General features: G+C 31.7%; 3 protein-coding genes across 3 annotated transcripts in view; all 3 read left to right on the top strand.

Moving 5' to 3' along the window:
- Window positions 1–26046, top strand: part of LOC135124146 (splicing factor Cactin-like) — a 66317-nt gene that overhangs the window by 37195 nt on the left and 3076 nt on the right. Inside the window, exons 8-9 of the mRNA XM_064049016.1 lie at window positions 16–205; window positions 252–491. Of these exons, the coding sequence (XP_063905086.1) occupies window positions 16–205; window positions 252–491 (430 nt within the window). The remainder of the gene's footprint in view (window positions 1–15; window positions 206–251; window positions 492–26046) is intronic.
- LOC135124137 (probable peptidoglycan muropeptide transporter SLC46) lies at window positions 16629–18703 on the top strand. Its single transcript, XM_064049007.1, has 3 exons — window positions 16629–17954; window positions 18005–18245; window positions 18296–18703. Exons 1-3 carry the CDS (start codon window positions 16763–16765, stop codon window positions 18375–18377), a joined length of 1515 nt encoding a protein of 504 aa, XP_063905077.1. The 5' UTR covers window positions 16629–16762; the 3' UTR covers window positions 18378–18703.
- LOC135124136 (probable peptidoglycan muropeptide transporter SLC46) lies at window positions 23131–24975 on the top strand. The gene is made up of 3 exons (XM_064049006.1): window positions 23131–24511; window positions 24562–24802; window positions 24853–24975. Exons 1-3 carry the CDS (start codon window positions 23320–23322, stop codon window positions 24932–24934), a joined length of 1515 nt encoding a protein of 504 aa, XP_063905076.1. The 5' UTR covers window positions 23131–23319; the 3' UTR covers window positions 24935–24975.

The following is a 26046-nucleotide window of genomic DNA, read 5'->3' as shown; positions in this document are numbered from 1 at the left end:
ATTTTCGCTTTTCAGTCAAAATCCTCCGTAGACAAATCGGTACCTTCTTCACCCATGGGTCCTCCGAACGTGGAATGCTACATCTGTGGTAAGATGTTCACTGCGCATTCCCTCAAAATCCACGAGAAGCAGTGTCTGAAGAAGTGGCACGCAGAGAACGACTGTCTCCCCCCGGATATCCGTGGCCCAGAACCTGTTCGGAAGGGTGAGTTTTCTAACCCCTTGTGGTACAAGTGTAATGTTGTGTTTAGACCCAGCCAAGGTACGACCGGAGCGGGAATCCACTTCGTCCAAAGGTGGTACCCAAGATCGTCCCTCGTCGGGAAAAAAATCCCCCATGTTCCCTTGTTACATCTGCGGTCGCTTGTTCACCGTGAACTCAATCTACATCCACGAACCTCAATGTCTGAAGATGTGGAAGATCGAGAATGACAAGTTGCCCCCGAATAAGCGACGTCCGCAGCCCCTCAAGCCCGACATTAAGTTTACACGTGAGTACTTTGTCAGAATTTATTGTTTATATTTCGTGATAGACGGGTTCCGGTACCATGAGCATGCGCGTGTTTAAGTTGATGGGGAGGTTGCGGAGGTACAGGCAGAAGTCCTTGCCGAAGTTCAGTAGTACCATGAACCACTCGAACAAGCTCTCCCTCGAGGTGGCTCTTCTCCTGTTGTCCGACAACCCCACAGCAGCCCCAATTCCGCCCATGAAATCCACAATCGAGGTGAAAACTGATCCCGATGGCCTCCTGGTTTCCTCGGATCTGTGCTCACTCTCGCTCCTAGCCCTCTCCAAATTCTTTGACGGACTCAGTCTCACTCTGCTGTGTGATCCCCTGGGCATCGGCTGCGTCATCCCGCTCCAACTCTTCACCCACTCAAATCCCGACACGGGTCGACCCAGCGACCATCCTCTGAATTCCCCGAAAGTACTACTCACTACATATTTACTCAAACAAACGTCAATGATCATCAAAATTTATTCATGTCACTAAATGTCATTGAGGCGAACTCGCTTGATCGGAGCGTCTGTGCCAAAAAGAGCCGATGTAGTGGGACACTGAGGAGAACAAGGACAGTAGGAACTGCTGCAGGCTGGAGAGGTACTCCGGGATGTGGCGGCTTCTTTCGATGACGCTGGAGGCGACGCTGTGGACGGCCTCGATCCCCGAGGATGCGGCGTCGCGGATGATGGGCACGAATTCGATGCAGCCTTGGCGGGTTTCATGGCCGGCGGTGCGGGCGGTGAGGGCGACGGAGGAGACGGCCTCGTGGACGTTGTCGGTGAAGACGCTTGTCATCCGCCGGATGTTCGGCATGCTGCGGGATCTGTCCAAAAAAACGTCCATTTTGGGGGCGCGGTTGCGGCGGGGGGATGAAATGGGTACTACTTCATTTTGACGGGGATGACGTGACGGGTGACTTGACTTGCGGGTGAAGGGGAGGGGCGGGAGTGTTGGCTGCACTGCAAAGAACTTGTAAGCACCTCATTTTTTCGATTGATGAAACGGTACTTCCAAGGAGATCGTCTGAGGTACCGAATATATGACAATGAGACACAGTAGATTGACATTATGTAGTGCGGTCCAATTTTTGACACAAAACTTAAATTTTTGGTCAATGTAGTCAACTTTAACGAAGCTGTCCAATCAAATTTAAGGATTTCAATTTCCCGCCACGTCGTCGTCCCCGAAGTAGACCAAAACTATCATCCGAGTTTCTTTAGTGAACAATATGTCAAGGTTATAGGGTTTTTGTTATTTTTTGATTTTTTCGTGAAAACTACTACTCTCCGAGTAGTCTGTATATAATACTGAGTGACTATTAATGTTTGTGATTTTTCACTTCCCGATCGTAAGTTAAGAAAGCATTTTAATCGAATCTATCAGGCGATTGGCTACTTTCATATGTTCTCGACGTTTCAGACCCGTAGAGTACGACAAAATAGGTCTCCCGTTTCCGTTTGCCTGTCCCGTCTGTCTGTCTGCCGTCTGTCTAGATTTTTATTAGACAGATAATTTCCGAAACTAAACTAAATTTTGGCAAATAAATGTTACTTAAATGTAAAAAAGTAACAAAGTTCAGAACTTGTGGTTTATATCCTAGATGTCAATTTTTTTATTTTTCAGGTATTTGATTTTTGATTTTTCGATTTTAAGGCTTCAATTTTTCGATTTTTCGGCTTTTTGATTTCTCAATTGCTCCATATTTCAGTTTAGGAATTTTTCAGTTTTTGTATTCTTCATTTTTCCATTTTTCAATTTCTCGAATTACATACAATTATTACTCAATTTTTCGAAATTTCAGTTCCTCGATTCATCAAATTTTTTATTTCTATATTTTTTCATTTTCTCCAGTGTTTCAGCTTTATTATTTACCAATTATTTGATTTTCCCATTTCTCAACTTCTCGACTTTTCAGTGTTTCCATTTCTTGACTGCTCCACTTTTCAGACTGTCAATTTTCCGATTTTTTAATTTTCGACTTCGATTTTTCGATTTCACAATTTTTCGATGTTTCAGTTTTGGGTTTTTCAATTTTTCGAATCTTCAATTTTTCTTAGGTTTTAGATTTTTCAACCTTCTGGTTCTTTAATTTTCTACTATTCGATTTCTCTATTTTTCCCCGATTTTTCAATTTTTCGACTTTTAAAATATCTCAGTTATTAAATTTTTTAGTTTTTCGATGTTTCAATTTTTCGATTTCTCGTTTTATCGAAATTTGGATGTTTCGATTTGTCGATTGTTCAATTTCTCAATTTTTCGATGTCAGTTTTGGGTTTTTCCAATTTTTCCATATTTTAATTTTTCAATTATTAAAATTTTGATTTTTCAGTTTTTTGAGTTTTGATTTCTCAATCTTTCGATTTTTTGACTTTGAAATTTTTCGGTTATTCAATGTTGTTTTCGATATTTTTAATTTTTGAATTTTTCACGTTTTTGATTTTTTCGATTTTTTAAATTTTCGATTTTTCGATTTTGGGTCTTATTTCTTACATTTTTCCATTTCCTGATTTTTCACTTTTTCGATATTTCAATTAAAACGAAAAAATCCCAAAACATTTTTCTATTTTTCAACTTTTCGATTTTTCGATTCCTCGATTTTTCAATTTTTCGATATTTTAATTTTTCGATTTTTTAAATTTCAGGTTTTTCGGTATTTTGATGTTTCCATTTCCCGGTTTTCGACTTCTTAATTTTAAATTTTTCGGCTTTCCAATTTTTCGATTTTTAAAATTCTTGATTTTTCTATTTTTCATTTTTTAACTTTTTCGATTTTGAGCAAATTCGGTTTTTTAATTTTTCGAATTTTAAAATTTTCGATGTTTCGATATTTCAGGTTTTCCATTCAACTTTTCAATTTTTCAATTTTTGGATTTTTGAGGTTTTTGATTTTTGAATTTTTTGATTTTTAAAATTCTTGATTTTTTATTTTTCAATTTATTTCTCAATTTTTCAAGTTTTCGATTGATTTTTTTAATTTAAAAATTTTCAATTTTTCAGTTTTTAACTTTTCGATTTTTCGATCTTGACCTAATTTGGTTTTTTTAACGTTTTTATTTTTTGATTCTCGGTTTTAGAATTTTAGAATTTTAGATTTTTCAGTTTTTCGATTTTTAAAATTTTTGATTTTTCGATATTTCCAGTTTTACAGCCAACTTTTCAATTTTTCAAGTTTTTGATTTTTGAATTTTTCGATTTTTAAAATTCTTGATTTTTTTATTTTTCAATTTATTTCTCGATTTTTCAATTTCAATCGATTTTTTCTATTTTAAAAGTTTTCAATTTTTCAGTTTTTAACTTTTTCGATTTTTCGATCTTGACCTAATTTGGTTTTTTAATTTTTTGATTTTTTGATTCTCGGTTTTAGATTTTTCGATTTTTCAGTTTTTCAATTTTTAAAATTTTTAATTTTTCCATATTTCCAGTTTTCCATCCAACTTTTCAATTTTTCAATTTTTCAAGTTTTTGATTTTTGAATTTTTCGATTTTTAAACTTCTTGATTTTTTGATTTTTCAATTTATTTCTAGATTTTTCAATTTTCGATCAATTTTTTTTAATTTAAGTTTTCAATTTTTCAGTTTTTAACTTTTTCGATTTTTCGAATTTGGGCTAATTTGGTTTTTTAACTTTTCGATTTTTTGATTCTCGGTTTTAGATTTTTTGGTTTTTCAGTTTTTCAATTTTTAAGATTTTTGATTTTTCGATATTACAAGTTTTCCATCCAACTTTTCAATTTTTCAATTTTTGAATTTTTCAGGTTTATGATTTTTGAATTGCTGTATTTTTAACATTCTTAATTTTTCGATTTTTCAATTTATTTCTCGATTTTTCAAGTTTTCGATCGATTTTTCTTTATTTAAAAGTTTTCAATTTTTCAGTTTTTAACTTTTTCGATTTTTCGATTTTGAGCTAATTCTATTTTTTAATTTTTTGATTTTTCGATTCTCGGTTTAGATTTTTAGGCTTCTCAATTTTTCGATTTTTAAAAGTTTTGATCTTTCGATATTTCAGGTTTTCAATTCAACTTTTCGTATTTTCAATTTTTAGATATTTCAGGTTTTTGATTTTTGAATTTTTCGATTTTTTAAATTTTCGATTTTTCGACTTTGGTTCTTAGGCTTTTCGATTCCTTGATTTTTCAATTTTTCGATGTTTCAATTTTGGGTTTTTTCAATTTTTCGATTCTTTAATTTTTCTTAAATTTTAGTTTTTTCTATTTCTCGATTTTTCAGTTCGTCGATATGTTGTTTTACAATTTTTAGTTTTTTGATGTTTCGATTTCTAGATTTTTCGACTTCTTGGTTGTGGATTTTTTGGTTTTCCAATTTTTCGATTATTAAAATTCTTGATTTTTCGATTTTTCAATTTATTTCTTGATTTTTCGATTTTTCTAATTTTCCATCGATTTTTTTCTTTGGCTTAAAATTTTTCAATTTTTCAGTTTTTAACTTTTCTATTTCACGATTTTGAGCTATTTCAATTTTTCAATTTTTAGATTTTTCAACCTCTCGACTTTTCGATTTCTCGATGTTTTATATTTTTAATTTTTCGATGTGCCAATTTTTCAATTTTTAGGCTTTTATAATTGTTAATTTTTCGATTTTTCAATGTATTTCTCGATTTTTCAAATTAGGAGCTATTTTGATTTTTCGATTTTTCGGTTTCTGAATTTTTCAGTTTTTCAATTTTTCGATTTCTTGGTTTTTCGATTTATCGATTTTTCCAATTTTCATTTTTTGGAAGATCCGATTTTTCAATTTCCCAATTTTTCGTTATTTCAGTTTCGAAATTTTACAGTTTCTCGATTTTTCAGTTTTTCGATCCTTCATTTTTCCCATTTTTCAATCCTTCTATTTTTTAAATTTTGAATTTTTCGGTTTCTCGGTTTTTCGATCTTTAAACTTTAGATTTTTCAAATTTTAGATTTTTTCATGTTTCGATTTGTCAATTTATCAATTTTTCGATACTTCAATTTTTCCAGTTTTTAATTTTTCAATTTTTAAAATTTTTGATTTTTCGCTTTAAAAATTCTCGATTTTTCGATTTTTCAATTTATTTCTCGATTTTTCAAATTTTCCAGTAATTTTTTTCAATTAAAACTTTCAATTTTTCAGTTTTTAACTTTTTCGATTTTGAGCTAATTCGGTTTTTTAATTTTTCGATTTTTCAATTTTTCGATTTTTAAAATTCTTGATTTTTTGCTTTTTCAATTTATTTCTCGATTTTTCAAGTTTTCGATCAATTTTTTTTAATTTAAAAGTTTTCAAATTTTTCAGTTTTTAACTTTTTCGATTTTTCGATTTTGAGCTAATTCTATTTTTTAATTTATTGATTTTTCGATATTTCAGGTTTTCAATTCAACTTTCCGTTTTTTCAATTTTTAGATTTTTCAGGTTTTTGATTTTTGAATTTTTCGATTTCTTAAATTTTCGATTTTTCGACTTCGGTTCTTTGCCTTTTCGATTTCTTGATTTTTCAATTTTTCGATGTTTCAATTTTGGGTTTTTTCAATTTTTCGATTCTTTAATTTGTTTAAATTGTAGTTTTTTCTATTTCTCGATTTTTCAGTTCGTCGATATGTTGTTTTACAATTTTTGTAATTTTTAAATTTTAGTTTTTTCAGTTTTTTGATGTTTTGATTTCTAGATTTTTCGACTTCTTGGTTGTGGATTTTTTGGTTTTCCAATTTTTCGATTATTAAAATTCTTGATTTTTCGATTTTTCAATTTATTTCTTGGTTTTTCGATTTTTCTAATTTTCGATCGTTTTTTTTTGTTTGACTTAAAATTTTTAGTTTTTCAGTTTCTAACTTTTCTATTTCACGATTTTGAGCTATTTCGATTTTTCAATTTTTAGATTTTTCAACCTCTCGACTTTTCGATTTCTCGATGTTTTATATTTTCAATTTTTCGAGTTTTCAAGTTTTCGATGTGCCAATTTTTCAATTTTTAGATTTTTAAAATTGTTAATTTTTCGATTTTTCAGTGTATTTCTCGATTTTTCAATTTTGAGCTATTTTGATTTTTCGACTTTTCGGTTTCTGGATTTTTCAGTTTTTCAATTTTTCGATTTCTTGATTTTTCGATTTACCGATTTTTCCAATTTTCATTTTTTGGAAGATCCGATTTTTCAATTTCCCAATTTTTCGTTATTTCAGTTTTGAAATTTTACAGTTTCTCGATTTTTCAGTTTTTCGATCCTTCATTTTTCCGATTTTTCAATTTTTCTATTTTTAAAATTTTCGATTTTTCGGTTTCTCAGTTTTTCGATCTTTAATTTTTCAATTTTTAAAATTTTTGATTTTTCGCTTTAAAAATTTTTCGATTTTTCGATTTTTCAATTTATTTCTCGATTTTTCAAATTTTCGATTGATTTTTTTCAATTAAAACTTTCAATTTTTCAGTTTTTAACTTTTTCGATTTTGAGCTAATTCGTTTTTTTAATTTTTCGATTTTTCAATTTTTCGATTTTTAAAATTCTCGATTTTTTGCTTTTTCAATTTATTTCTCGATTTTTCAAGATTTCGATCAATTTTTTTTAATTTAAAAGTTTTCAATTTTTCAATTTTTAACTTTTTCGATTTTTCGATTTTGAGCTAATTCTATTTTTTAATTTTTTGATTTTTCGATATTTCAGGTTTTCAATTCAACTTTTCGTTTTTTCAATTTTTAGATTTTTCAGGTTTTTGATTTTTGAATTTTTCGATTTCTTAAATTTTCGATTTTTCGACTTCGGTTCTTTGACTTTTCGATTTCTTGATTTTTCAATTTTTTGATGTTTCAATTTTGAGTTTTTTCAATTTTTCGATTCTTTAATTTTTTTAAATTTTAGTTTTTTCTATTTCTCGATTTTTCAGTTCGTCGATATGTTGTTTTACAATTTTTTAAATTTTTAAATTTTAGCTTTTTCAGTTTTTTGATGTTTCGATTTCTAGATTTTTCGACTTCTTGGTTGTGGATTTTTTGGTTTTCCAATTTTTCGATTATTAAAATTCTTGATTTTTCGATTTTTCAATTTATTTCTTGGTTTTTCGATTTTTCTAATTTTCGATCGTTTTTTTTTGTTTGACTTAAAATTTTTCAGTTTTTCAGTTTCTAACTTTTCTATTTCACGATTTTGAGCTATTTCGATTTTTCAATTTTTAGATTTTTCAACCTCTCGACTTTTCGATTTCTCGATGTTTTATATTTTCAATTTTTCGAGTTTTCAAGTTTTCGATGTGCCAATTTTTCAATTTTTAGACTTTTAAAATTGTTAATTTTTCGATTTTTCAATGTATTTCTCGATTTTTCAGTTTTGAGCTATTTTGATTTTTCGACTTTTCGGTTTCTGGATTTTTCAGTTTTTCAATTTTTCGATTTCTCGATTTTTCGATTTACCGATTTTTCCAATTTTCATTTTTTGGAAGATCCGATTTTTCAGTTTCCCAATTTTTCGTTATTTCAGTTTTGAAATTTTACAGTTTCTCGATTTTTCAGTTTTTCGATCCTTCATTTTTCCGATTTTTCAATTCTTCTATTTTTTAAATTTTGGATTTTTCGGTTTCTCGGTTTTTCGATCTTTAAATTTTAGATTTTCAAAATTTTAGATTTTTTCATGTTTCGATTTGTCAGTTTATCAATTTTCCGATTCTTCAATTTTTCCAGTTTTTAATTTTTCAATTTTTAAATTTTTTGATTTTTCGCTTTAAAAATTTTTCGATTTTTCGATTTTTCAATTCATTTCTAGATTTTTCAAATTTTCGATTGATTTTTTTTAATTAAAACTTTCAATTTTTCAGTTTTTAACTTTTTCGATTTTGAGCTAATTCGGTTTTTTAATTTTTCGATTTTTCAATTTTTCGATTTTTAAAATTTTGTTTTTCGATACTTCAGGTTTTCCATTGAACTTTTCGATTTTTCAATTTATTGGAGTTTTCAGGTTTTTGACTTTTGAATTTTTCCATTTTTAAAATCTTGATTTTTCGATTTTTCAATTTACTTCTCGATTTTTCAAGTTTTCGATCAATGTTTTTTAATTTAAAAGTTTTCACTTTTTCAGTTTTTAACTTTTTCGATTTTTCGATTTTGAGCTAATTCTATTTTTTAATTTTTTGATTTTTCGATTCTCGGTTTTGAATGTTTCCGTTTTTCAATGTTTACAATTGAATTTTTCGATTTTTTAAATTTTCGATTTTTTGACTTTGGTTTTTAGACTTTTCCATTTCTCGATTTTTCAAATTTTCAATTTCTCCACTTTTCGTTGTTTCAATTTTGGGTATTTTCAATTATCCGATTCTTCAATTTTTCTTAGATTTTTCAGTTTTTCAATTTTTCAACTTCGATTTTTCGATTGCTGGAATTTTTACTTTTTCGATTTTTCAATTTTGTAAATTTTAGGTTTTTTAGTTTTTCGATTTTTCGACTTCTTGATTCTAAATTTTTCGGCTTTCCAATTTTTCGATTTTTAAAATCCTCGATTTTTCGATTTTTCAATTTATTTCTCGATTATTCAAGTTTTCGATTGATTTTTTTCAATTTAAAACTTTCAATTTTTCAGTTTTTAACTTTTTCGATTTTGGGCTAATTCGGTTTTTTAATTTTTCGATTTTTCAATTTTTCGATTTTTAGAATTTTTATTTTTCGATATTTCAGGTTTTCTATTGAACTTTTCGATTTTGCAATTTATAGGATTTTTCGAGTTTTTGATTTTTGAATTTTTCCATTTATAAAATCTTGATTTTTCGATTTTCAATTTACTTCTGGATTTTTCAAGTTTTCGATCAATTTTTTTTAATTTAAAAGTTTTGACTTTTTCAGTTTTTAACTTTTTCGATTTTTCGATTATGAGCTAATTCGATTTTTTAATTTTTCAATTTTTCGATTCTCGATTTTAAATGTTTCGGTTTTTCAATGTTTAAAATTGAATTTTTCGATTTTTGAAATTTTCGATTTTTCGACTTTGGTTCTTAGATTTTTCCATTTCTCGTTTTTTCAAATTTTCAATTTCTTCACTTTTCGTTGTTTCAATTTTAGGCATTTTCAATTTTCCGATTCTTCGATTTTTCTTAGATTTTTCAGTTTTTCGATTTTTCAACTTTTCGATTTTTCGATTGCTGGAATTTTTAGGTTTTTTAGTTTTTTGATCTTTCCATTTCCCGATTTTTCGACTTCTTGATTCTAAATTTTTCGGCTTTCCAATTTTTCGATTTTTAAAATCCTCGATTTTTCGATTTTTCAATTTATTTCTCGATTTTTCAAGTTTTTGATAGATTTTTTTCAATTTAAAGCTTTCAGTTTTTCAGTTTTTAACTTTTTCGATTTTGAGCTAATTCGGTTTTTTAATTTTTCGATTTTTCAATTTTTCGATTTTTAAAATTTTTATTTTTCGATATTTCAGGTTTTCCATTGAGCTTTTCGATTTTTCAATTTATTGGATTTTTCAAGTTTTCGATCATTTTTTTTTTAATTTAAAAGGTTTCACTTTTTCAGTTTTTAACTTTTTCGATTTTTCGATTTTGAGCTAATTCTATTTTTTAATTTTTTGATTTTTCGATTCTCGGTTTAGATTTTTAGGCTTCTCAATTTTTCGATTTTTCAATTTTTAGATTTTTCAACCTCTCGACTTTTCGATTTCTCGATGTTTTATATTTTCAATTTTTCGAATTTTCAAGTTTTGGATGTGCCAATTTTTCAATTTTTAGACTTTTAAAATTGTTAATTTTTCGACTTTTCGGTTTCTGGATATTTCAATTTCCCAATTTTTCGTTGTTTCAGTTTTGAAATTTTACAGTTTCTCGATTTTTCAGCTTTTCGATCCTTCATTTTTCCGATTTTTCAATTCTTCTGTTTTTTAAATTTTGGATTTTTCGGTTTCTCGGTTTTTCAATTTTTTAAATTTTTGAATTTTCGATTTCTCAGTTCTTTGATACTGACTTGAAAAAACAAAAAACTGAAAAGTCAAGTTTTTTGTTTTTTCAATTTTTCGAGTTTTCGATTTCTCAATTTTCCAACAGTTTAGTTTTAGGAATTTTTCAATTTTTTGATTTTTAAATTTTTAGATTTTTTGATGTTTCGATAGTTCGATTTTTCGATTTTTCCACTTTTCGGTGTTCCAATGTTTTCAATGTTTTAATTTTTTTAATTTCTCAATTTTTCGATTGTTCGATTTTTCACAAAGTTAGTATTACTTCAGTTGGTTATCTTCAAATAGCTTCAAATATACCGAGTTATAAATGTTTGCGATTTTTTTGCTAGGTTGGCAACATATTTAAAATTTTATGATGATGCACTCGATGTCAAATTCAAATTTTGAACACCAATTGAGTAGCCGCCATCTTCTCATTTGTTTTTAGACGCTGATGTCAAAATTGACAACTATGAACTGACAAGCTAACATTGCTGCCATATTGCTGTCAATATTTCAGAATTGCCAATCCAGAATCATTAATAGTCACCTGGTATTTAATACAGTAGGTATGGTATTTTTTTATTTTTCGTATTCAGTTTGAAAACTCCACGTGACACAACACTATCTTTTGAGAACATTAACAATCGGTCCATTCCAACGTCAAGTATACAAACAAACATTAACGCTATCATAACAAAACATTAACAATCCTACAACCACAAGATAAAATTTTCAATAACTCAACTTGTTAGACATCCGAAACAATCATCTGATAACCTACATTTTCACCAATTCCTTGTTACATCACACCACATAAAAAATTCACTACGTCTTCCTAATCAAATATTCATGCTCACTAACGTCAACAGACCATTCAATAAAACAGACGTACGCCTATGACGTAAATAAGCTTAGAACAGTTTACACAGGGATAATCATTAACCAAATCCCCCCCCTTGATAAACCTGCAAAATTTCTCGTACTGCAACTTCCACTCACCTTAATTAACCAGTTTCTTGACCCCCGTCGAACAACCCTCATATGCACGTCTTCGAACGAATGTGAAGGTAAAAAATAATCGATAGGGGTTGTCGACCTCGACCGCGTCTCGGTCAGCACTTACCCCTCAATTATTAACGAGATATTTTAAAATATTTAATCCGCCGCCGCAATGAATGGCGCGTTATCACACGGATCGCAAGAAGGGTGAGTGACCTTAAACTCACCCCCAACCCCATGTTATGTGTGTGCTCGAAATTTCGTTTCCTTTGCAGAGGATGGGAAAATTGATTACGAAGCCACGAACGACGCGAAGTGGAAGACCCACTTAAGTCAGTTGGTGCCGTGTCAGTTCTGCTCCAGGACCTTCAATCCGGATAGGGTGGAAGTGCACGAGAGGAGCTGCAAGGGCTAATGTCTATATTCCTTCAAGTGTGATTTAATGTTTTTTGAATAAATATATGTGAAGCTTGACGGTGTTTGTGTGCTGGGGGAAGGTCAACTGAAAAGGGGAGAGTGATTTATTGGGTGGCAAATTCCGGAAGTGATACATTACATGACTAACGGAAAGGCAGCGCGGGGACCCACGTTGTGCTGTTGTTGACAGTAATTGTTTCTTTTGGCTATTTTAACGATTTTCAGTCTTTTCTTGAACGAACAAAATTTTTAAAAAATTCTTTTGAAATTTAAATTATTTTTTTTAAGGCGTTTGATGATTTATATTTTTGTCACTCACTTTACTAATTAAAAAAAAAATAATGCTTTCCGAAAAATCGCAATATCGAAAAATTCAAACCTTGAAATATCGATAGAACGAGAATTTGAAAAATCAAAATTTTAAAATCGAAAAACTGAATAACCGAAAAATCGAAATATGAAAAATCGAGCAATCAAAACATTAAAAAATCGAAAATATAAAATATCGAAAAAATGAAAAATCCAGATATTGAAAATTTCTCAAAACTGAATTGTTGAAAAATTGAAAAGTCGAAAACTTGAAAAATCAAGAAATCCAAAAGTCGAAAAGTCGAAAAATTTTAAAAATCAAAAACCGCTATGTCAAGAAATCGGTCAAAAAATCGTAAACTCGAAAAATAAAAAAATCAAAAAATTAAAAAACTGAAAAATTGAAAAGCCGAAAGTCGAAAAATGGAAAACCCAAGACATTTATCATCGAAAAATTTAAAATATTGAAATACCGAAAAATCGAAATATCAAGAGATCGAGAATCGAAAAATTGAGAAATTGAAGTAGCCCAAAATCGAAAAGTTTAAAATTAAAAAATCGAAAACTTGAGAAATCGAAACATCGAAGTCTCGATAAAACGAGAAATTGTAAAATTTTAAAAATTGAAAAATTGAAAATTCGAAAAATTACATTTTAAACATCGAAAAATTAAAAAAACCGAAGTCTTACAACCGAGAACTTGAAAATCAAAAGATCGAGAAATCGGAACATCGAATAACTGAAAAAATGAAAAATCGACCATTTAAAAATCTAAAAAGTAAAATCAAAAATTTAAAAAATTGAGAAATTAAAAATTTCGAAATCCGAAAAACCGAAAAATTGAAAAGCTGAAAAATCGAGAAATCGAAACATCGAAAAATTTCAAATACCGAAACAGAGAAATCGAAACATCAAGAGATCGAGAAATGGAAAAATCGAGAAATCAAAAAATCGAAAAATTGGGAAATCGAAATAGCTCCAAATTGAAAAGCTAAAATTTGAAAAACTGAAAAATTTTAGATTAAAAAAATCCAAAACTTGGGAGATCGAAAAATTGAAACATCGAAATCTCGATAAATCGAAAAGTAGAAAAATTTTAAAAATTGAAAAATCACATTTAAAAATCGAAAAATTGAAAAAACCAAAAATCTAAAACCAAGAAGTTGGAAAATGAAAAAATCGAGAAATCGAAACCCCAAAAAAATCAAAAAATTTAAAAAATGAAAAATCTACAATTTAAAAATCGAAAAATAAAGGATCGAAATATTGAAAAATCCCAAACCTGAAATATCGAAAAAGTGATAAATCGTTAAAAAATCCAAAAACTGAAACATCGAAAAATTGAGAAATCGAAAAATTGAAAAATTAAAAACCTTAATATTCGAAAAACTGTAAAATTGAAAAGCCGAAACGTCGAAAAAACGAAAATCCGAGAAAGCGAGCCATCGAAAGATCGAGAAATCGATAAATTGAAAATTCGAAAAGTCGAAGATTTAAAAAACCGGAACATCGAAAAGGCTAAAAATCCAAAAATCTAAAACGTTGAAATTCGAAAAACTGAAAAATTGAAACATTGAATTGAAAAACGGAAAAACGTGAAGTCGAGAAATCGAATCATTGAAAAGTCGAAAAATCAAAAATTTAGAAACGTCAAAAATTGAAGAATCGAAATATTCAGAAATCGAACAATTCTTGAAAAATTGAAACGTCGGAATATCGATAAATCCAGTAATTGAGAAATCAAAAAAATTAAAAAATAAAAAATTTAAAAATTTCCAAAAATGGATTGTTAAAAAATCGAGAAAACGAAAAGTCAAAAAATCAAAAAATGTGTTAATCGAGAAATTGAGAAATCCAAAAATCAAAATTTTATAATCGTCAAAAATTGAAGAATCGAAATATCGAAAAATCGAACAATTCTTGAAAAATTGAAACGTCGGAATATCGATAAATCCAGTAATTGAGAAATCAAAAAAAATTTTAAAATTCCCAAAATTAGATTGTTAAAAAATCGAGAAATCGAAAAGTCGAAAAATCAAAAAATTTGTTAATCGAAAAATTGAGAAATCGAAAAATCAAAATTTTAGAAACGTCAAAAATTGAAGAATCGAAATATCGAAAAATCGAACAATTCTTGAAAAATTGAAACGTCGGAATGTCAATAAACCCTGTAATTGAGAAATAAAAAAAAAATAAAAATAAAAAATTTAAAAATTCCCAAAATTGGATTGTTAAAAAATCGAGAAATCGAAAAATCAATAAATTTGTTAATCGAGAAATTGAGAAATCGAAAAATCAAAAATTTAGAAACGTCAGAAATTGAAGAATCGAGATATCGAAAAATCGAACAATTCTTGAAAAATTGAAACGTCGGAATATCGATAAATCCAGTAATTGAGAAATCAAAAAATTTTAAAAATCAAAAATTTAAAAATTCCCAAAATTGAATTGTTGAAAAATGGAGAAACTGAAAACTTGAAAAATCGATAAATCTAAAAATCGACAATCAAAAAAATTTAAAAATCGAAAAACTGAGATGTCAAAAAATTGAATAAAAAAAAACGAAAATTGTAAAACCAAAAAAACCGAAAAATTAAAAAAAATTAAAACTTCGAAAAAATAAAAAATAGAAAAATTGGAAAAACGAAAAGCCGAAGAAAAGTCGAAAAATCGAAAAAAGGACAAATCGAAAACTAAAAAAATACACACAAAATATATATATATAATAAATCAAAGAATCGAAAAACTGAAAAATTGAGAAATTAAAAAAATCCGAAACTGAAAGGACGAAAAATTGGGAAATCGAAAAAGTGAAAATTTGAAAACTGAAGTATCGAGAAATCGAAAAATTGATTAATTGAAATAGCCCAAAACTGAAAAGTCGAAAAGTTAAAAACTGAAAAATTTAAAAATTGACAATTAAAAAAACCCAAAATTTGAAAAATAAGAAAATCGAGAATTGGATCAATCGAAACATTGAAATTTTGATAAATCGAGAAATCGAATAATTGAAAAATAAAAAATTTTAAAAATCGAAAAATTTAAAAAACGGAAAATTGAAGATCGAAAAACTGAAAAATCGAGAAATTGAAAAATCCCAAATCTGAAATGATGAAAAACTGAAAGTTCGAAGAATCAAAAAGCCGAAAAGTCGACAAACCAAAACACTGAGAAATCGAAAAATAGACATCGAAAAAAGTTAAAACTGAAAAATTAAACAATTAAAATAACAAATCGAAAACTTGAAAAATCAAAAAACCGAAAAATTAAGCAATTAAAACATCGAAATCTCAATAAATCCAGAAATTGAAAAATTGAAAAACTGAACAAATTTAAAAATCGAATAATTGAAAAATCGAAAAAAATCGAGAAATCGAAAAGTCGCAAAATCGAAAAAATGAAGAAGCAAAATATTAAAAAATTCCAAAACTGGAGAAAATTGAAAAGTCTAAAAAATTTAAGAAAAACTGAACAAAAGAAAAATTGAAGAAACACAAAACTGAAACATAAAAATTGTGAAATCGTGAAATTGAAAAGTTAAAAAACGAAAAATCGAGAAATCGAAAAATCGAAAAATTGAAGAATCAAAAACATTGAAAAATTCCAAAAGTGAGGAAAATCGAAAAATCTCAAACAAATATAAGAAAAACTAAAAAAACCCAAAATTTCAAAAATCAAAAACCTGAAGAAACCAGAAGCAGGAAAATCGAAACATTGAAAAGTCGAGAAGTTGAGAAATGGAATAACCAAAAAATATATAGTCGATACAACGAGAAATCAAAAAGTCGAAAAATTAAAAAATCAATTAATCGAAAAATTGAGAAATCGAAAATTTAGAAACTTCAAAATTTGAAAAAAGAAGAAATCGAAAAATTCAAAAATAGTAAAACTGAGACATTGGAAAACTGAGAAATCGAAAAGCGAAATTTTATGAATCGAGAAGTTGAACAAACGAAAAATTGAAAAATCTCAAAGCTGAAATTTACAAAAATTGGGTAATCAAAAAATTGAAAATCGACAAATTGAAAAATCCGAAAACTGAAATATCAAAAAACAATTCGAATCGAAAATTCAAAAAATTTGACAATAATCGATGCGATAATTTCGCAGAATATCTGTCTAAAAAAATCCGGACAGACGGCAGACAGACAGACAGACGAAAACGTATAGAATGAAAGCAGCCAGTCGTCCGATGGAGTCGATTACCTTACGCTCCAGAAGTAATAATTAAGGCGTTGACAGAAGAAAGAAATTTCGAAAACCATCACTGAGCGATAAGATTCCAGTGGACCCGAATCAGGTCGGGCTGGTGGCGTCTCAACGAAAACTTTATTTGCCCAACTATAAAACACAGGCTCGTCTGAAATACCAAATCATTTGATCCTTTAATTAGCGCGTCCGTATTTTCGCACCACAATTCAACTTTTCCCAGTTAAAACAAATCAAAAGAGATAAAACCCCGCCTTCGAGTGTCGTATCAGTAAACATTTGGTAAGTCCAATAACTTCACTTCAGTCCAGCCAGCAAAGCCGTCCTGACTGCCTCGAGATGTAATTGACTACTTATCACTTTATCGAATCCAGCTGTATATTGATTCGTGTTGTGATTGGTATTATCAGTAAGTGAACCCGACTTTTAACGCGAGATGGCTTTAGAAAAATCCAAGAGCATCGAAGCTGGCTTGCACACCATGCTGGCCGAAGGGGAGACAAAAGTGGAGAATGTTTCCTTGTGTCAGAAGATTAAAGTCATTCTTACGAACATCACAGTGGAGCCGATTCTGATCTGCTATGTTCTACCTAATGTGATGGCGAGTATAGCCACTCAGAACCTAAACCTAGAGAAAGCCTGTAGGGTCAACCTAGAGCTGAGTACCGACGTGTGTGATGCCTTGACGATACGAAACGCCAGCGGGTACAACCAGAGCGACGAAGTCGTCGTTCAGAAGTTAGTCAGTACCATGAACATCTGGAAGAGCGTGATCCAGAGCCTAGTACCATCATTCTTGTTACTATTCTTAGGTTCGTGGAGCGACCGCCACCAACGACGCAAACCTTGCATCATCCTCCCCATAATCGGAGAGGTACTAACATGCACCAGCTTCCTCCTGTCCACTTACTTCTTCTACCAACTCCCCATGGAATTCAACGCGTTCTTCGAAGCGGTACCACCATCCATCACCGGAGGATGGTTCGCTATCTTCATGGCCGTCTTCAGCTACATCAGCAGCGTTTCCAGCGTGGAAACGCGAACCCTGCGCATCGGAGCCGTCAACCTCTTCTCCAAAGTCAGCGTCACCATCGGCATAGCCTTGAGCGGCATCCTCTACAAGAAATTCGGCTTCTACGGAGTCTTCTCCCTAGCCCTCGTCATGTACTTCACAGGCCTCAGTTACGGCGTTACCCGAGTCAAAGAAATCCCCAAGAAGGAAGAACTCATCACCGAGAAGAAGATCGTGAACCCTGTGAAAGACTTCTTCGACTTGAAGCACATCCGCGACACGTTCAAAGTCGCCTTCAAGGACGGCCCCCGCGGCCGCAAGAAACGTATCTGCACCATCATGGTCCTGGTCATGGTCATCATCGGACCCATGCATGGTGAAATGAACATGTTGTATCTTTTCGTCCGGTACAGGTTCGGCTGGAACGAGATCGACTACAGCCTCTACTCGACTTTCCACTTCGTCGTCCACGTCGCGGGTACCATCTTCTCGCTGATGTTTTTCACCAAGTTCCTCAAAGTCGACGACGCGGTCTTGGGGATGGTCTCCAACATGAGCAAGATTCTGGCTTCTATAGTGTACGCGTTCGCTCCGTCCAGTACCATCTTCTACATCGGTGAGTACCGGTTTTCCTGGAGTGGTACCACCAGGGTTTTCGTGTTGTAGGAGCGATTGTTGAGGCCTTGAACGGTACGTCTTTCATTGCCATGAGGTCCATCATATCGAAAATGGTACCGGCGGACGAGCTGGGGAAGATTAACTCTTTGTTTGGGGTTGCGGAGGCTCTGATGCCGCTGATTTACGGACCGATGTACAATATTATGTACAAAGCCACGATTCGGTTTCTTCCAGGGGCGTTCTTTTTGCTGGGGGGGTGTCTGACGACGCCTGCTGTCTTTATTTTCTTGTAAGTTTGGAGTGGGGGTGGAGTTCTTGATGGTGGTTTCTTGTTTTTAGTTGGTTGTATCGACAGCATTTGAAGGATCGGGAGGAAGACGAGAAGGAGAAAATGCAAAAAAGTGAACTGTTGCCCAAATGAACTGTATTTTTTTTTTTTTTCTATGAAAGCGAAATAAGTGGGTTAAATTCTTGTTTTCTTTTTCATTTCTTGGGGTTTTATTATCTAATCGTATTGGGACTAGACGGAAAATACAGTTAATTTATTTAGTGATAAGGAGTACTTAACATTGATTCTGTGAATGAAGCATTTATGACACGAGATTTTTTCTATTTACTTTTGTTATTTAAAATAATTTAGGAGACGGCAGTTTGTTCGACTGTTTTATCTCCTTACTAAGATTAGTCTATTGTCAGAAATTTAAACAAGAGCAACGTCATTAAATTTGTTGTTAAAAAAGACAAAGTCCAAATTTGTCTGGACCCCCACCTCCAATTGATGACGTCAAGTCAAAATTTTCAAAGTAAATCCAACTTAAATTTCCGTGCTTCTGTCATACAGTTTCTTCGTCCGCCCTTATTTCTTATCTTAGATGTCTAAATTTTTCGAAAAAAATCAAAATTGAAAAACAACATTTTAAAATGCAAAAAATTTGCACTATATCTCTACATTTTTGATCCGTCAGTGTGTGCATATTTTTATTCACATTAAAAATTTACAAACATCAACCAATCAAAATAAATCAGGTATATAGTTGCAACGAAGTCATGATACATACGACACGAGTGTATTTTAGACATGTTTTAAGTTTCTTGTTGTAGAAATAAGTCTACACATATTAAAAAAAAAAGGCAAAATGTAGCCCCGCCCACCCACCCTATCTCAGTTGTGATGATTTTTTTTTATTCGTCATTAGCTAAGAAGGCGGAGCTTAACTGCATAATTCTTATTTCTCTACGAGAAATTAAAAACATATTTTTGAGTATCGTGTTGTTCAAAGAATACTATGTATATTAAGAAAAAATAAACCCAAAGATTAGGCCCCACCCATAGACGTCCCGATCTCAATTCTCAATTGTGATGAATTTTTCATTCGTTGTCAGATCGAGGGGCGGGGCTTAATAGAGTAATCTTTATTTACGGAGGGTCACATTATTATTATATACAGGATGAGCAATAAAACATTTTACAGTGGTACAAATAATAATAATAATCAAAGTAACAATGATGAAAAATTGAATCGAAAAACTGAAAAATCGAGAAATTAAGAAATTCCAAAAATGGAATGACGAAAAATTGAAAATTGGAAAACTCGATACATCGAAGAATTGAACAACTGAAACATCGAAAGATCCAAAACCTGAGAATGAACAATCAAAAGAGCGACACCTCAATAAATCGCGAAACCAAAATATTGGAAAATCAAAAGACTGAAAAATCGAAAAATTTTGGAAACAGAAACTGGAAAACCGCAAAATTAAAAATTTTAAAAGTCGGAAAATTGATGAATCGAGAAATTGAAAAATGCCAAAACGAAATAAAAAAATCTAAAATTTAAAAATAAAAAAAAAAAACGAAAAGTTGAATAATCAAAAAATCGAAACATCGAAATCTCTGTAAATCGAGAAATCAAAAAATTGAAAAACTGAAAAATTCCATAACTGAAAAATCTTTGAAATCAGAAAATTGAAAAATCGGAAAAAAATCCAGAAATCGAAAAGTCGAAAAATCGAAAAATTGAAGAATCAAAATACTGAAAAATCCTGGCACGGAAAAACCAAAAATCTAAAAAAATCCAAGAAAAACTTAAAAAGCCAAAACTAAAACATCGAAAAATTGTGAAATCGAGAAATCGAAGTCGAAAAACCGAAAATTTAAAAAACCGAAAAACTGAAAAATTAAAAACCTTGAAAAATTGGATTGAAAATCTGAAGAATCGAAAAGTTGAGAAATCAAAATATTGAAAAATCTGGAATTTGGGAAATGGGAATATCAAAAAATCCAAAAGTTGAAACGTCGAGAAATCAAAAAATCGTAAACTCGAAAAATTGAAAAATCAAAAAGGTAGAAAGTTAAAAATTTTTAAATTGAAAAATTGAAAAATTAAGAAGCCGAAAAGTCGAAATCGAAAAATCGAGATACCGAAAAATAGAGATATCGGAAAATCCAAAAATCAAAAAATTTGAAAACTGAAGAATCGAAAAACTGAAAGATCCAGAAATTGAAAAATTCCAAAACTGAAATGATGAAAATTGGGAAATCGAAAAATCGCAAAAATTTGAAAAACTGAAAAATCTAAAACCCAGAAGTCGAAAAATCGAAAGATCGAGAAATCCAAGCATCAAAAGATTGAAAAGTTGAGGAAACGAAATATTGAAAAATCCCGAAACTGAAATGTCGGAAATTTGAAAAATCGAAGAACGGAAAAATTCAAAAACTGAAAAATATTTAAAATCGGAAAATTGAAAAGTCGGAAAAAAATCCAGAATTCGAAAAGTCGAAAAATCGAAAAATTGAAGAATCAAAATACTGAAAAATCCCACCACGGAAAATAAAGAAAAATCTAAAAAACTCGAAGAAAAACTGTATAATCGAAAAATTAAAAAACCCAAAATTGAAACATCGAAAAATTGTGAAATCGAGAAATCGAAGTTGAAAAATCGAAAATTTAAAAAAAAAATCGGAAAATTGAAAAATCAAAAACGTAAAAAATCGAAAAATTGGATTGAAAATCTTGAAAATCGAGAAGTTGAGAAATGAAAATATTGAAAAATTTAGAATTTGTGAAATGAGAAAATCAGAAAATCGAAAAGTTGGAACGTCGAGAAATCAAAAAATCGTAAACTCGAAAAATTGAAAACTCAAGAAAGTGAAAAGTTAAAAATTGGAAAAATTGAAAAACTAAGAAGCCGAAAAGTCGAGAAACCAAAAAATAGAGATATCGCAAAAACCAAGATTTAAAAAATCAGAAAACTGAAGAATCGAAAAACCAAAAGATCCAGAAATTGAAAAATGCCAAAACTCAAATATCGGAAAATTGCAACATCGAATAACTGAAAAATCTTTAAAATCGGAAAATTGAAAAATCGGGAAAAAATCCAGAAATCGAAGTCGAAAAATCGAAAAATTGAAGAATCAAAATGCTGAAAAATCCCAGTACGGAAAAAAATGAAAAATCTAAAAAAATCGAAGAAAAACTGTATAATCGAAAAAGTCGAAAAATCAAAAATTTTAAAAATAGAAATGAAAAATCAAAAACCTAAAAAATCGAAAAATTGGATTGAAAATTTGAAAAATCGAGAAGTTGAGAAATCAAAATATTAAAAATGGGAAGATCAAAAAATCGAAAAGTTGAAACGTCGAGACATCAAAAAATCGGAAGGTCGAAAAATTAAAAAATCGATTAATTGAGTAATTTAAAAGTCGCAAAATCGGAATTTAGAAATATTAAAAATAGAAAAATGGAAAAATCGGAAAAATCGAAAAGTCAGGAAGTTGGGAAATGGGAATTTTGGGAAACATCGAGAAATCGAGAAATCGAAAATTTAGAAACTTCAAAAATTGAAAAATGAAGAAACCTAAAAATTGAAAAATTCTAAAACTGAAACATTGGAAAACTGAGAAATCGAAAAGTCAAAAAAAGAAGTTGAACAATTGAAAAATTGAAAAATCTCAAAGCTGAAATTTCCAAAAACTAGATAATCAAAAAAATGAAAATCGAGAAATTGAAAAATCAAAAAATGAAGAATAAAAAACTGAAAAATCCGAAAACTGAAATATCTAACAATTTATCAAAAGTTGAAAAACCGAGAAATCGGAAATTCGAAAAATTGAGAAATCTGTGTATGTATTTATTTTTTTCAAAATTTTCGATATCTAAGACAAAAACCATGATTTGTAAAATGTTGTTATACAATTTTGATTGTTTTCCAAAAATTTGGGTGGCTGAGGTAAAATCTCAACACAGATTGATAAACCACAAATAGAGGAATACGTTACTTGATAATAGACAAATTTTTGTTGGCTTTTAACCATCTACATGATATTCCTAACATACACAGAAAATTTGACAATAATCGATCCGATAATTTCGGAGAATATCTGTCTAAAAAAATCCGGACAGACGGCAGACAGACAGACGGAAACGAAAGACCATTTTTTTCGTACTCTAGGGTCATGAAATGTCGAAAAAACATGAACGTAGCTAGTCGTCCGATGGACTGAAATTTCCAAAAATTGGGTAATCGAAAAACCGAAAAATCAAAAATTCGAAAAATTGAAAAATCGCAAAACCAAAAAATTATTATACCTACCAATTTGATTTTTTTTCCAAAAATCTGGATGTCTAAGGTTAAATATCAACACAGATTCATAAACCACAAATGGAGGAATACGCTATTTTATAATAGACAAATTTTGATTTTTTTAACCATCTACACGGTATTCCTGACATACATACAAAATTTGACAACATTCGATCCGATAATTTTGGAGATTACTGTCTAATAAAAATTCTCACAGACGGTAGACAAATAGACAAGCGGAAACGGGAGACATATTTTTTCGTACTCTAGGGATCATGAAATGTCGAAAAAACATGAAAGTAGCCAGTCGTCCGATGGAGTCGATCAGCTTACGCTCGCGAAGTAATAATTAAGACCTTTGACAGAAGAAATTTCGAAAACCATCGCCGTGCGATAAGATTCAAGTGGACCCGAATCAGGTCGGGCTGGTGGCGTTTCAACGAAACCTGTATTTGCCCAGCCATAAAACGCAGGCTCGTCTTAAACACCAAATCACTTGATCCTTTAATTAGCGCGTCCGTATTTTCGCAACACAATTCAACTTTTTCCATTTAAAACAAAGCAAAAGAGATAAAACTCCTCGAGTGTCATATCAGTAAACATTTGATACTAAAACTAATTAAATAAGTCCGATAACTCTTCAGTTCAGTCAAGCCAGCAAAGCCGTCCTGACTCCCTCGAGATGTAAATGACTACTTATCACTGTATCGAATCTAACTGCATATTGACTCGTGTTGTGATTGGTCTTATCGGTAAGTGAACCCGACTTTTAACACGAGATGGCTTTAGAAAAATCCAAGAGCATCGAAGCTGGCTTGCACACCATGCTCGCCGAAGAGGAGACAAAAGTGGAGAATGTTTCCTTGTGTCAGAAGATTAAAGTCATTCTTACGAACATCACAGTGGAGCCGATTCTGATCTGCTATGTTCTACCTAGTGTGATGGCGAGTATCGCTACTCAGAACCTAAACCTAGAGAAAGCCTGTAGGGTCAACCTAGAGCTGAGTACCGACGTGTGTGATGCTTTGACGATACGAAACTCCAGCGGGTACAACCAGAGCGACGAAGTCGTCGTTCAGAAGTTAGTCAGTACCATGAACATCTGGAAGAGCGTGATCCAGAGCTTGGTACCATCATTCTTGTTACTATTCTTGGGTTCGTGGAGCGACCGCCACCAACGGCGCAAACCTTGCATCCTCCTCCCCATAATCGGAGAGGTACTAACATGCACCGGGTTCCTCCTATCCACCTACTTCTTCTACCAACTCCCCATGGAATTCAACGCGTTCTTCGAAGCAGTACCACCGTCCATCACCGGAGGATGGTTCGCTATGTTCATGGCCGTCTTCAGCTACATCAGCAGCATTTCCAGCGTGGAAACGCGAACCCTGCGCATCGGAGCCGTCAACCTCTTCTCCAACGTCAGCGTCACCATCGGCATAGCCTTGAGCGGCATCCTCTACAAGAAATTCGGCTTCTACGGAGTCTTCTCCCTAGCCCTCGTCATGTACTTCACAGGCCTCACTTATGGCGTCACCCGAGTCAAAGAAATCCCCAAGAAGGAAGAACTCATCACCGAGAAAAAAAACGTCAATTTTGTCAAAGACTTCTTCGACTTGAAGCACATCCGCGACACGTTCAGAGTCGCCTTCAAGGACGGCCCCCGCGGCCGCAAGAAACGCATCTGTACCATCATGGTCTTGGTCATGGTCATCATCGGACCCATGCATGGCGAAATGAACGTGATGTACCTCTTCGTCCGGTACAGGTTCGGCTGGAACGAGATCGACTACAGCCTCTACTCGACCTTCCACTTCGTCGCCCACGTCGCGGGTACCATCTTCTCGCTCATGTTCTTCACCAAGTTCCTCAAAGTCGACGACGCGGTCTTGGGGATGGTCTCCAACATGAGCAAGATTCTGGCTTCTATAGTGTACGCGTTCGCGCCGTCCAGTACCATCTTCTACATCGGTGAGTACCGGTTTTCCTGGAGTGGTACCACCAGCGTTTTCGTGTTGTAGGAGCGATCCTTGAGGCCTTGAACGGTACGTCTTTCATTGCCATGAGGTCCATTATATCTAAAATGGTACCGCCGGACGAACTGGGGAAGATTAACTCTTTGTTTGGGGTTGCGGAAGCTCTGATGCCGCTGATTTACGGACCGATGTACAATCTTATGTACAAAGCCACGATTCGGTTTCTTCCAGGGGCATTCTTTCTGCTGGGAGGGTGTCTGACGACACCTGCTGTCTTTATTTTCTTGTAAGTTTGGAATAGGAGTGGAGTCCTTGACGGTATTTTCTTGTTTTTAGTTGGTTATACCGACAGCATTTGAAGGATCGGGAGGAAGACGAGAAGGAAAAAATGCAAAAAACTGAACTGTTGCCCAAATGAACTGTATTTGTTTTATATAAAAACGAAATAAGTGGGTTAAATTTGTGTTTTTTTTTTTTCATTTTTTGGGGTTATATTGTCTAATCGTGTTGGGACTAGACGGAAAATATAATTAATTTATTTAATGATAAGGCGTACTTAACATTGATTCTGAGGATTTCGCATTTATGACACCAGATTTTTTCTGTTTACTTTTGTTATTTAAAATAATTTGGGAGACGGGAGTTTGTTCGACTACACGCTGTTTTTATCTTTTTACTAAGATACGTCTATTGTCAGAAATTTAAACAATGGATTAAGTTTTAACGAGGTTTTAATGTTATTCGCAAATTATAAACGTAATAACATTAAATAAAAGCGACGTCATCATATTTTTTCTTTAAAAAAAGACAAAGTCCAAATTTATTTGAACCCCCACCTACATGATACATACGAGACGTGTGTATAGTGGGATTTATAAACTTGCTGTTGACGTACAAATTCCCGAAAAAAATGTAGCCCCGCCCACCCGCCCTATCTCATTTGTGATGATTTTTTTTATTTGTCGTGAGCTAAGAAGGCGGGGCTTAACTGCAAAATCTTTATTCCTATACGAGAAATTAAAAACATATTTTTGAATATCGTGTTGTTCAAAGAATACTACGTATTTTAAGAAAAAATAAAGCCAAAGATTAGGCCCCACCCACACCGGCCCCCATCTCAATTTTCAATTGTGATTACTTTTTCATTCGTTGTCAGATCGAGGAGCGGGGCTTAATTCCAAGATTCATATTTGTCTAGAAGAATTTACCATTTTAACCATATTTTAAGTTTCTTATTGTAATATTTATGATATTAAGAAAAAAAAAGACAAAATGTAAGCCCCGCCCACCCGCCCTATCTCCATTCGGATGATTTTTTTTATTCGTCGTAAGCCGAGGGGCGGAGCTTAATTGCAAAATCCTTATTTTTCTACGAGAAATTAATGTGAAATATGTTGTTAAGTAACAAAGAAAACTAAATGTATTAATTAAAAAAGAAAACCCAAAAAAGCCCCACCCATTTGTCTCGATCTCAATCGTTTTGAATTTTTCATTCGTTGTCAGACCGAGGGGCGGGGCCTAATTGCAAAA

This window comes from Zophobas morio, unplaced genomic scaffold (genome assembly GCF_036711695.1).
Source record: "Zophobas morio isolate AGI-343-1 ecotype UQ-CSIRO unplaced genomic scaffold, CSIRO_AGI_Zmor_V1 ptg000007l, whole genome shotgun sequence".
Classification (NCBI taxonomy): Eukaryota; Metazoa; Arthropoda; class Insecta; order Coleoptera; family Tenebrionidae; genus Zophobas; species Zophobas morio.
The sequence above is the reverse complement of the archived record's forward strand: the minus strand, read 5'-3'. Positions and strand labels throughout refer to the sequence as shown.

Coding starts and splice junctions, on each gene's coding strand:
- LOC135124137 (XM_064049007.1), top strand. CDS start 16,763: ATGGCTTTAGAAAAATCCAAGAGCATCGAAGCTGGCTTGCACACCATG. Junction 17,955..18,004: donor CAGTACCATCTTCTACATCG/GTGAGTACCGGT, acceptor TTCGTGTTGTAG/GAGCGATTGTTGAGGCCTTG. Junction 18,246..18,295: donor CCTGCTGTCTTTATTTTCTT/GTAAGTTTGGAG, acceptor TCTTGTTTTTAG/TTGGTTGTATCGACAGCATT.
- LOC135124136 (XM_064049006.1), top strand. CDS start 23,320: ATGGCTTTAGAAAAATCCAAGAGCATCGAAGCTGGCTTGCACACCATG. Junction 24,512..24,561: donor CAGTACCATCTTCTACATCG/GTGAGTACCGGT, acceptor TTCGTGTTGTAG/GAGCGATCCTTGAGGCCTTG. Junction 24,803..24,852: donor CCTGCTGTCTTTATTTTCTT/GTAAGTTTGGAA, acceptor TCTTGTTTTTAG/TTGGTTATACCGACAGCATT.